At 42.8% G+C, this 12,441-nt stretch overlaps 1 protein-coding gene across 3 annotated transcripts in view; it reads left to right on the top strand.

The window, feature by feature from the left end:
- The window catches only part of ADK (adenosine kinase), a 287,218-nt gene that overhangs the window by 7,062 nt on the left and 267,715 nt on the right, over positions 1 to 12,441 (top strand). For 2 of the 3 annotated variants that reach the window (XM_065842920.2, XM_071811816.1), the window contains exon 2: positions 7,643 to 7,717. In XM_065842920.2, coding sequence (XP_065698992.1) covers positions 7,643 to 7,717 — 75 coding nt within the window. Of the gene's footprint in view, positions 1 to 1,943; positions 2,072 to 7,642; positions 7,718 to 12,441 lie in introns of those variants that run through there. The other variant, XM_065842921.2, reaches the window with a different exon arrangement.

Here is a 12,441-nt window from a genome sequence, read left to right as displayed (position 1 = left end):
GCTTGTTAAAGCCAGGCAATTGTTTATGAGGGACTCTACAACTTGATTGAAAAAAAAATAACTTATTTAAAATACAGTGGTGGGACCAACAAGACCAAGCTGTGTTACTACTGTCGTTTACCTCTGATGGGATTCCCCGCATCATTTTCAGTTACAAACAGAGGTTTGGCTATTAGGCACTGAAATTGTTAAACTAGGAATAATATATTGTTCAACATAGATCAGAGGATACAGCCATAATATATCGAAATATAGTATTCGCATTTTACTAGAGTTCAAAGTCTGCCATCAGGACATGGGGACCTGTTGTACTGTGTGTTGCAACAGTAAGGCGATGAATGTGTTTACCACTCCAATTTGTTAGACTTTTCAAGACCCCTGACACACTTTAATAACAATTTTGTAAGTGGCGATTCATTTTTGAGTGTCTGGTTTAGAGAACCTAGGAAATTTGTCCTACATCACATATTGAGTGTAAATATAACTCTTACCTTCATTTGACACTATTGGTCCTTGAGCATCATGAACATCTGAAATTTCAGAATCTTCTGATGCGCTCAAAAATTAGCAAATAGTTGAAAAGTTTTGCTTTAATTTTTCTGAGTGCAATATTCCCATTTTGTAGAGGGAGAGGAAGGGAGACTAAGGCTGATAACCACATGATTAGGAAGTTGTAAAGTTTAAATATTTAATTAAAGATGACACAGCAGTACTTAACAACGTGGGATTCATTTTTGGCAAAAACAACCTGTTCTGACATCAGTTTCATGAATCAGTGTTTCTGGTGCTGGTAAGCTAACAAAATAAGTGCCAAATCCATACAGGGTAGCCGGAACTGGCAGCCAAATGAAGAGCAAGTGGGTACTAAGACCAAAGACTAGGACGCTGGCTTTACTGATGCTTTTCCTTTCTGCTCCGACAGTTGTGCTGGGATGTCAGGTGGACAAGAAGCAGGTTAGGCCGCGAAGGACTGCCCTTTTTCCCCCCGGTCCACATCTCATCGATGTCCCCATTCTTGCCCTCTAGCAGGTTGGAGAGACGGAGTAACGCCCGGTACCTGCCCATCGCCGGTTTTCTGCCAGGCGCTTCAGCAGCCCGGTAGTAACAGCCTCCTCACGGGGTACGGCGGGAGCCCGCACCACCCGGCCGGCCAGCCCCGCCGCGCACTGCTTGCGGGGGACGGGCTCTGCGCCGGGTGCCGATGCCCGGCGGTAGCACGGGCGGTGCCGGAGGAGAAGGCGAAAAGCTTCACGGATCGTCACCTGAGGCGGCGTTAAGGTCTGAGCCAGCACACAAATAAGAAGGGTGAAAATACGTTTTTGTCCAGTAAAACCCACGTGTTGAGGGAGGCGTCGGTCAGCGGCCGGGAAGGATGAGCGGTCCTGGCGGGGCTGCGGGGGGAGGCTGGGGCGGGAGCGGGAGCAGCTCCGACCGGGGGGGGCGGTTGGGTCCCTTTGGGAGTGCAGCAGTTCCCATGGCCCCGTGACAGCTGAGGGACGGCGCTGCTGGGGGCTCCGCTGGCCATCTTTAGTGTGGGCAGTACGGTTACAACTCCGCACCTCTTCCATACCTCCTTTAAACGTATTTTTTAATTGGCACTGCCGACCATAATTGTCTCCTCGGGCTGGGGGAGGGAGGGGGCAGGAGGAGGTGCGTGGGAGGTGCGTGCTCTCTGCCCGTACCAAAGATGGCGGCCAGGGAGCCCGGGGCGCTGGGCGGGAGGCGCCGCCCGGTACCATGAGTTTCCGAACTGAGGCGCGGGGCCGGTCGCCAACGCCCCGGGGCCGCCGCCGCCACCACCTTCTCCCGGGGCTCCTCGCGCCCCACCGCCGCTGAGAGCCCGGGCCCGCCCCCGCCGACCGCCCGACCAATGGCGGCGCGCGCGGGCGGGCGGGGCGGGGCGGTGGCGTGCGGGTGGGTCAGCCGCGCCGTGGCCACCGGCTCAGTCGCGGCCGGGGCGGGAGGTGCAGGGGCCGAAACTGCGGGCTGGCGCCGGGCGGAGAGGCGACGCTGCTGCTGTCACCGGGGCTCCGCCGCGGGCGGCCGGGCGGGGAGCCATGCCCACCCTCAGGTAATGCCGAGCCCCGACGCGGGTCCCGCAGCTCAGCCCGGCGCCCCGGGGGAAGGGGCGGTGAGCGCTGATGCGCTCCTGCTGGCGGGGTGGGGGCGTCCGGCGCGATATTCCGCCGGAGCTCCGCTCTTCCCTCCTCTCCGCCCCTGTAATTGTAGGGTGCGGGGCCGCGCGGCTTCGTCCCCTCCCTGTCGTCTCTCCCTCCCCACCAGGAGTTGGTTTCGCGGCTGCACGCCCGCCACCCCGGGCGCGCGGAGGGGCAGCCGCACCGCTCCCTGCGGGCCCCTCAGCCCGGCAGGGCCGCCCGGGGTCACCTGCTCCCTGGCCGCGCGGACTTCATCGCCGGCGGGCAGGTGGGCGCGCGCCGGCCTCACCAACGGCCGCCCCGGCAGGGGCTCGCGGCGGCGCCGCGCGACGCCCTGCTCCTCAGCGGCTCGCGGGTCCGGCCGGCTCTGGCGCGGCCGCCGCTGGTGGGCTCAGCCCGGTTCCCCAGGTGAACCGCGGGGCGGCGGCCGGGACACGGCCGAAGCGTCTGTGCGGCGTCGCGCTGCGGCGGTGCCCCTGTCAGAGGTAGTGCCTGAAGTGCGGGCGGCCGCCTTCCGTGGCGGGGGGACGTCCAGCCCGTGGGGTGGGCGGACGGATGTCGTGGGGCTCCGGCAGCCGGGTGTGAACCTTGGAGCATCGCTGTAGCGTGCCTTGACGGGAACTTAATTTTAAACGAATCTCCAATAATGAGAAACAAAGTAATAATATTAGGCTAGGCTCTTTGTGGTGGTGTCAGTTTATCAACCATAACTGAAGAATGGCAAACCTGTAACTTAATATTCAGTGAAGATAATAATTATGATCACTTTTGCTTCCTAATACGCTTCATCTTAAGACAGTGGGTATTGTGAACTGGTAACCTTGATCACGTAGCTATTCCGATCAGTTCTTCAGTTGCTGAAGAAATGCCTAAAATTGCGAGTTCAATGATCATTCCAGGCAACTCTCCTGTCTCCTTTCTCCACCCTCAAAACTCAGTGTATCAGATTTCACACTGTTTCTGACCCAGGAGTACAGACGGTAGCTCTTTGAAATTGTAGTAGTATCTCACTATTGGAGCTTGTGGAGTTAGCACAGCTGCCCAAGGAGCTGGGTAGTGGTGGAACAGCTTTTTTTCTGTGGCAGCCTTGCTTACATAAGGCCAAGGCTTTTAGGCTTGACTTCCGAGTTGGAATCTGTGAATGTGTCACTCTAGAAGACTATGAAAATTGTTCCATAATGAACGAAATCTTCATTGAAGATACTCCTCTAAGTCAGTATGTAAACATTTATCTCCTTAGCCAAATATTGCCTTTACTTAAGACCTACACAAGGAAAGCAATGCGAGCAGTCCTACAGGCTACATACATGTTTAAGGTCTATATGCTGAAGTGATTTGCTGATCAGTGATGCAAGGGAAATTGTCTGAACTCTGGAATCATGGAATAGTGGTTCTGAGGTACTTTGAAGGCCAGACAAGTTATGGTTAATAGTAAATGTCACCTTATTCACTTTCATGTTGTGTAGGTAAGTGGGATGAGAGAAGGATGTTCTTGGTTGAGAGCTTATAGCTATTCAAATGCTATGAATCTAGTACTGTTGTTTTAATGATGTATACATGATTTTTATTAAATTCAAATATTGTATTATATGGGGTTGAACTATGTTCATTTGTGACTGAAATGGATATGCTGAGAATAGGCTTAGAACATGCTTTGTTTGGCCTTACTTTTAAGGGCATAATCAAACCCTATAGAAATAGGAACATTTTAGATATTATGAAACCATATCTTGTATTTGTAAGTGGAAGGCTAGGCATACAGCAGGCTGTCATGCAGTTGGGACACCCAAATGTCGCAGTCACATTTTATTAAGGCTTTCTCATTGTAAAATGTCTTCACAGAAGAACGTAATAGTAAGTGTATGCTACAGCTGTGTGAGGCTGTTACAGAGCCATAACAGAAGATGAAATCTTGGCTTCCTTTATTGTTGGTTACTATTGCATAGATGAGAGAAAGTTTGCAGCAGTGAACAGGAAAAAACATGAAATGTTTTTTTAATAAATATTTGGATTTTTTTTTTTTTTTTAGGAAGACATTCCAGTATACAAAGGCTCAAAATATTCCTGTCTTTGTGCCAGTAACTAATCATATACTTTCTCTGATATTTTGATGTTGCTCTTCCACTGAAGTGCACAGCAGCATGGGATGATAACCATATTCTGTGATAGATACAATACTGCTAATGTTCCAACTTGAAACAGGATTGTACTTCTAAAAATGAATACAACAGTAGAGCATTAGTAATCGTGATGTTGGACACAGCTTTCCAGATTTTTCAGTTATGGTTAATTTTGTTGACTTTTTAAAAATTGATTGAAGGGGAAACTCAGCACTGATGTGTGGGTTTTGTGGTGTTTTGTGTTTGTGGTGTGGTGTTTTGTTTGTTTGTATGTGTTTTGTTTTACTTCTATCCAGTTTGTTTTCACTTCATTACTTTTGCAACTTCTGATGAGAGTAATACATGAAACACTGGCTATTTGTGAAAAGTCAATCATCCTGGCAATCTCCAAAAAAATGCTATCATTAGCAGCTGAGGACTGATTTGTATTTCATTAATTACATTGCTTGAACTTACATTTACAACTCACTTTTCATAATTTCAACTCTTAATTTAGTCCAAAGTTAAATGACAAACTCCTAAAATATATTGCTTGTTGTCAAGAGTTTAGGATGCAAATGTGGTATACATCGAAGCCTTCTGTAAAGTAAGTTGTTGTAAAGTGGATGCTGTATTTCCTGTAGTTTTGCCTGCTAGATGGACAGCGTTCTTCAGCATCCAAACGAGTTTTAGATTTGTATGAACATCTTAGTTTAAAGTTCGAAAAGTATATATTCTGCTAATATTTATGTTCTCTGTATGTGTATGCATATATATATGCATATATATACACTTATACACTGACTGTGTATGGTCAATTGTTTGCCTTTTATTTGTGCAGGTGTTGTCACTTGTTTCGGGCAGAGCTGAGCTGAATGATCTTTTGCAATAGGTTAGTTAGGTTAAGCAAGAATATCCTCCTCAAATGGGAGTTGAAGAGGCTGTGGAGCACATCAGTGTTTGTTCTGTGTCTGTTGCAGAGATATATTTCCCAGGTAAATTATGAAATCTCACATGTCAGGAAACTATTGCTGCTGCTTCCTCACTGTGTTTTATGTCTAGTCAGTTGGAAATAATTAATTAAATTTTAATTGATGCAGGTGTCCAGTGTGACCGAACAGTGAATGTAAGGCCAATAAGGTTCACATGTACTGCTAAGAGTGTTAAACTTCATGAGACTGTAACAGTTTAATATCTTGGTTTCTTGCTCCCAAGACTTGTAAATTTAGCATTCTCCAGGATCCTAAACGTTATGTTTAATTTTATCCTTTTACAATATGTGGTTTTATGCAGTGTGTGTATGTATATATATATATATATATATACATTTTTTACAGAGGAGCTAACTGTGGCCAACTAAGTGCTATACCTAATGTTGTGCAACAAAAAGGCACAGTAGTGTAACAGTGTGTATACTTTGCAGCCTCTGAAGAAGGGAAGGGTGATTTGCACTGGCTGAAATGTAGCGAATGTCAGGTTAATCAGGTTGAATGTGCTAAGGATTTACACAGCCAAGCTGTGGTAGAAATACGGGACTTTCCAGGTTGTGGTTCACAAATCTCACATTAGGAAACACTGATCAGGGCAGTGATCTTAAATGTCTGCTTAGACTTGTTGAATTTTCAAATTAATGACTTGGGAAGAGATTGTTCAGACTCTTGAAGTTTTGCCCAGAAAGGTATCTTTAACAAACAGTGTCAGTTAAGAAACGACAGAACTACAGCTGCATTTCAGAGACTTTTTGAAGTACAGCTGCTGTTTTCTAACATACCAGACTCTTCAAGTGCAGATTCTTGTCTTCTGTAGAAGTTATCCATGATAGGCATTTGTTTTCTTAAGTGCAGGTATAAAATTATTGATATGTAGAATTTCACAGAATATGAGAAACAGCTAAACATCAAGCACAGGAGCATACAGTTTGGGACAAATCTGCATTCAGCACTTTTAGAATTCTGACTTGTTTGTTCATTGTCCTGCAATACTACTGATGGAATACTTAGTTTTTAAAATGGAGAGAATGTTGTGTCTTGGGGACATAACTACAATCCCCTTTCTTCTTAACTGTCATCTGTCTCCCTTCTCTTCTAGCTATTTAGAAGAAGCAATACTTCTTTTGACACTGACAAAAGTATTTAGTGAGTCTTACAGGATTTTACTAAGCAGATGTTTCCCATCTCAGCTAAGAGTGAGCTGGATTTCTGTCTCTGTCTTCACAGAGCAGCATTTTCCACACTTCACTTACAGCGAAATGGGCTGTCAAGGCCTGTCTTTAAATCTACAACAAAAAGTAAGATACTTAAAGCATCGTTTGCAGTGTCTCAGTATCGAGATAAACTTTGGATCCAACTGGAGTGTTCCAGTAGTGCTTTTTGGGGAATGGAGAGAGAGGGAATATGCTTTCTCTGCAAATGTTTGATAGAGACATAGTGAAGAGGGAGATGGATTTGGTGGTGGCACTGAAGCTGCCTTGGGTGTCTAGAGCGAGGGCTTGCCTTGCCAGCTGGAGGCAGCAGGTGTTAGCTTAGCAAGCAATGTGGTGGGTTTCGATGTAGTTTTAGGCAGCCTTTGAGAACAGCTGCATTCAGTCCTACTTGACACTAGGCTAGATATCTAATCCTTTGGTATTACTGCATTATCACCCAAGTACTGGTATTCAGAAAAATGTAACACATGGTCTCTGAATGAATCTAAAAAAGTTAAAGCCAGCACATTCAGCTGTTTGCAGTATCTCTGTCTTGTTTTTATGTGGCAGGAGTCATGGTAATGAATTTCAAATTGATTAAAAAGTACATGCATTCTCATCAGTAGACAGCTATGCTGTTTAAGATGGCTGACAATGCAGAATCCATAGTCTCTTAAATTCAGTTTATTAAAACAGTCTTAGATTGTTAATTACTGATTAGTAGCAGAGTAGACCTAGCATAGCGACTAAGTCTGTTCAGTGAAATTCTTACAATCTGGTCTGATGCTCTCCATGTCTAAAATCTGGTATTACAACCTGAATGCAATCCTTTTAAAACTCCAGAATGTGGCATGCAGCTCTAAATCTTTATCTGAATGAATGATAGGTTAATATACCTTCATATATTCTTCAGTTTTTATAGTCTGTGTATTGATCAAAGAGTAGTGTAGGATGATATATTGTTGATTGCTTACAGTCTGGATATTGATCAAAGATTGTTGTAGGTTGATACTTCACTCAGATTTCACACTGTCTATATGCCTGGTCTCTATGTGACTACTGAGCTGGACAAAATGTTTATCTTTTTGTTCCTTAGCTGTATGGAAGAAAAAAATTTCTTGCTAATAAAAAAATGTCTTCAGCATATTATACTAGGAAATTTAAACTAATGCTAAGCTAACTTGAAATAACTGATTCTCTTACAGTGAAAATGTCCTGTTTGGAATGGGAAATCCTCTGCTTGATATCTGTGCAGTTGTGGACAAGGACTTCCTTGACAAGTAAGTTGTTTTTGGTTTGTGTTTTGGTGTTTTTTTTTTTTTTTCTTGTTTTTTTTTAAATGTCAATCTTGTTTCCAGAATGATGTCTGTAAATAAATGCAGGACTACCTGCTTGTGTAATGCTAAGTTTGCACTAATCTCTGTGGGATTCTGGCCTTATACTGAAAGATGCCAACATTGTTATCAGTCATTTGGTTGTTCTAGCTATATGAAGCTGTGGTGGTGGTGTCAGTGAAAAACTTCATTTTTTTAATGGTTTTGGTATTTATTGTTTTCTACAATCATTCTAGTTTCTTCATGCTGTCTTTGCTAGCCTTTAATTGGAAGCAATCATCAATGTCAGTAACGTGTAGGTAGGTAGGTCCTATATGAATATTTGTGTGCTACTTTTGATGTGCTATTACAACCGGTGTTCTTTTCTTTCTTCAGTGATGACTTTGGGGCAAATAAGCCATTTCTGCAACACACCAAGAAAAGCTGTGCAAGCGTACCTTTTTTTTTTTTTAAATATTCCAATTTATCAGTCAAGAACAGGACCACTTCTTATCATGTGGTCTGTTATCTTACCTTATGCATAGTTGTTATGCTACTGTCCGTATAAGCATATCACTGAATTGTGGTTTGTTTATTGCTGGTGATGTTAAGCTTGCTCGTTCTCTATCAGCTTAGAGGTATGACTTTTTGAGAGGTGTAAAATATAGTTATCGTTTTGTTTCTCTTGTTTTCAATTTTTCAGTAAGTTGATTTCATCTTTTAGAGTGCTCACAATAATTTGTTTAAGTTTTAAAGTGTTAGTAATTTTTTCCCTCTAGTAGTTCTTTTAGTTATTAATTGGAATACCAGATAAAGAATAAATTTCATATCAATAAAGAACAGGTGCAGAGTTTTTATTTGTGAATGTGTACCGTCAGCCACAAATCTTTTGTTCTGAAGTTTTTAATAATAACAATAATTTGTTTTGCAATGGCTATTTTATTACTCAAGTTTTATCTAAGGGTGTGTTAAATGAGAGCCTGAGTATGTAAGCTGGAGGCAAAAGACAAGAGTGTAATGGAGTGTATCAGTCTCAAAAACATCTGGAACTTTGAACACTAAAGGCATTGACTTGATTTTTGAAAAAGTGAATTATTCTGATGTAATTCTCTGTCTTCTGTTTCTACTGAAATAACTTGAAAACCGATTTCTGAACAACAGTAATGCCCCTGACACCAACCTAAGAATGCTCCTCCTACTAATCCTTATAAATTGGTGTCATAAAAGAGGTGGTTGCATCTCTATTGCAGTAGTGAAATCCTGTAAGAGTGCATTGTACTTTTCACTGGACCTGATATGCTCTGCAGAATTTAAGTTAAAAAATAGAAGTCTTATGTACTTATAGTGCTGTCAGACAAGTTAAATTGTCTCCTGGAACAGCATATGCTCTGTGAGCGTTTCTTTACTGCTAAAATGCCTTTGTGGCGTATAGCATTATTTAAAGCAATAAGCAGTCTTGTGACAACAGTTTCATGTGGAAGCTGCTGATAATCACAGAATGTTAGGGATTGGAAGGGACCTCAAAAGATCATCCAGTCCAATCCTCCTACCGGAGCAGGAACACCTAGATAAGGTTACACAGGAATGTGTCCAGGCGGGTTTTGAATGTCTACAGAGGAGACTCCACAACCTCCCTGGGCAGCCTGTTCCAGTGTTCTGATACTCCTACTGAGAAGAGGTTTCTTCTTGAATTTAGGTGGAACCTCTTGTGTTCCAGTTTGAACCCATTACCCCTTGTCCTATCATTGGTTGTCACCGAGAAGAGCCTGGCTCCATCCTCATGACACTCACCCTTTACATATGTGTAAACATTAATAAGGTCACCCCTCAGTCTCCTCTTCTCCAAACTAAAGAGACCCAGCTCCCTCAGCCTTTCCTCACAAGGGAGATGCTCCACTCCCGTCATCATCTTTGTTGCCCTGCACTGGACTCTCACCAGCAATTCCCTGTCCTTCTGGAACTGAGGGGCCCAGAACTGGACACAATATTCCAGATGTGGTCTCACCAGGGCAGAGTGGAGGGGAAGGAGAACCTCTCTTGACCTACTGACCACACCCCTTGTAATACACCCCAGGATGCCATTGGCTTTGCTGGCCACAAGGGCCCAGTGCTGGCTCACGGTCATCCTGCTGTCCACCAGATCTTCCAGGTCCCTTTCCCCTACGCTGCTCTCTAATAGGTCCTTCCCCAACTTATACTGGAACCTGGGGTTGTTCCTACCCAGGTGCAAGACTCTACACTTGCCCTTGTTATATTTCATTAAATTTTTCCCTGCCCAACTCTCCAGCCTGTCCAGGTCTCACTGGATGGCAGCACAGCCTTCTGGCGTGTCAGCCACTCCTCCCAGCTTGGTATCATCAGCAAAGTTGCTGACAGTGCACTCTATTCCCTCATCCAAGTCATTGATGAATATATTGAATAGTACTGTGATAACTCTGTTAATAACGAGAAAACTGAAAAGCTTGTCTATCTTTTTCACATGTCCCTGATTTTATTTCTAGTTCCCTATTTTTAAGTTTATGTAGTGCATTTAACAAATGGACAAGCATGTTTATACTTCAGGTCCAAATATATTTTGCAGTATTTTCTGGAATGGGAATAAAATCCTGCACTTCCTCAGCTTGTGAAGTAACTCTGGAGCCTGTCTCACCTCTTCAACTGTATGGCCATGTTTAATGGGCTCATCAGGCCAGCTGCGCTCTGACTTGAGAAAGCAGATTAGTAAAATGAGGAAAGAGTTTAGGAAAAACCCTTAAGAATTTGATACATTTAGCTTTTTCACTGTTTCTGTTAGTTCATCCTACTCTCTTGTATAACTGATTTTTAAGAGTAAATACCTTTGTTCAGAATCAATGACTTGATATTGCAAGTTTAATCAACATATATTGTCAATGAAATTAGAATATTAAAATGAGTCCTGTAACTAAATTAGTTTTGTAACTTCTATTAAGAAAATGCAAATGGAAACACCATAAGATTGTGTAGGAAGTCTCAAGTGGTCCTTTTAACAATATTTAAGTAGCCTACTATCCATATTGTAAATAAAGGTGAAAATAAATGCAGTCCTAGCCCTTGGTGGATTTGAACCAGCTTGCTGCCATGTAATACTGGTTTGAGGAAATGAGCAGTATTGGGGGGGTTGGGTGGGTATTTTTGGCTTGTGGTGTTAGCACAGCCCTGTCACCTTTCTTTCAATGTGGATTTTGGCTTAATCTGGACTCTGAAGTATTTTGCTCTCTTGACAAGTTTTGGAAAGCTTTAAGCCTTTCTTGCACTATATCTAGGAGAGATGGTCTTAATTTATATCACAACAGAACTTCACTGTGTCTGTCTGAGCTTTTCAGGCCGTATCAGTAGTCTGGCATTAGCTGAGCTGAAGCTTTGGCCTCTGTCAGGTAGTTATGTTTTCTTGGTCTCACACCTTATCTATCTTCATAGAGGCAATCTGTCAAAGTGTTAGCAGTGTTGATTGGCACTGTTAAAAGCTAGTGATACCCAAATTCACCTCAATTTCTGCTCATAAATCTGGAGAGCATTCTTGAAGTAAATATAATCCATTCTGTGCTCTTGGCTTTTCTGAGTATCTGCATGAAAGAAATACCAGTTTTTTGTGTGGTGGTTTTTTTTTTTTTGTGGGGTGGGGCTGGGGTCTCCTTTTAATTTGCATTAACTCCATAACCTACCAGTATTTATTTTTTTTAAATTTTTCTGGGATATAGATACTTGCTCAAAGAGCAGCTGGTTATGGGTGGGAGTGGAAAGAATAGAAAAAGGATTGATGTTCTGTGAGTGCACTGCTAATTATAGCCATGCTAATCAGAAAGTAACTTTGCTAACAAGTATTCATTAAAGCTTTTTGTGTACTTTTTTCTACCTGAGACATTTAACAGGAATGATTCCTTTACCTATTGAATCTGTAACAGGCATTTAAAAATAACTTAATCTACACTACATGTATTAAACCCTAATAAAGCAGGTAAAGAAATTCTGATCAACATGACAATGATGTGTCAAGACGCCATAGAAACTCAGTACTGCTGACTCCTGTAAATACTCCAGTGTCCTGCTGTTAAAAGTTAGGAGATGACATCTGTTTCATTGGTCCCCCTAGAGCACTCTGTTTTGCAAGCATTTAGTTTTTGACATTTATCTAACTATAGTTAACTTTTAGGCTGTAGAGATTCAGTCGTTACTGGTCACCTCAACTGCACATCCAGCAGTTGAGAAGCATGTGTTCACAGAATGGACAAATCTTCTCTTGCTTTTGTCAAACATTTGGTCTATGACTGCATGAATTGAGGAGGTAGAATCATTATTGCCAAATTTATGTTGACACAATTATTATGCTAGTCTTGGAACTTCTAAATATGTGAAAACCTTGTATCTTCCTTAATTAGCCAGTGGGAGGGTGAGGAAAATACAGCCAGCATCTGTATAAGCGTGTAAATGTCTTCCAGCCCGTGCTCTTTAAAAGGAGTGGAGATATAGTGGAAATTATATGTCCTATTTCTCTTATCAGGGTTTAAGTTTCTTATTGCTTTATTTCACTCTATTTTCTGGGCTCTTGACCATAACCATGATCTCATAAAGTGAATTTTGTTTAGTAGTCTGGATGCCAAATTGCATTATATTTGGCATCTCCAGACTGATGATTCAATCAGCATCATTGTCCAGGATTACAAGTTGCTATT

The sequence above is a fragment of the Patagioenas fasciata genome, chromosome 8 (genome assembly GCF_037038585.1).
Source record: "Patagioenas fasciata isolate bPatFas1 chromosome 8, bPatFas1.hap1, whole genome shotgun sequence".
Taxonomy (NCBI): domain Eukaryota; kingdom Metazoa; phylum Chordata; class Aves; order Columbiformes; family Columbidae; genus Patagioenas; species Patagioenas fasciata.
Note: the sequence above shows the minus strand (reverse complement) of the source record. Positions and strands in the feature narration are given on the sequence as shown.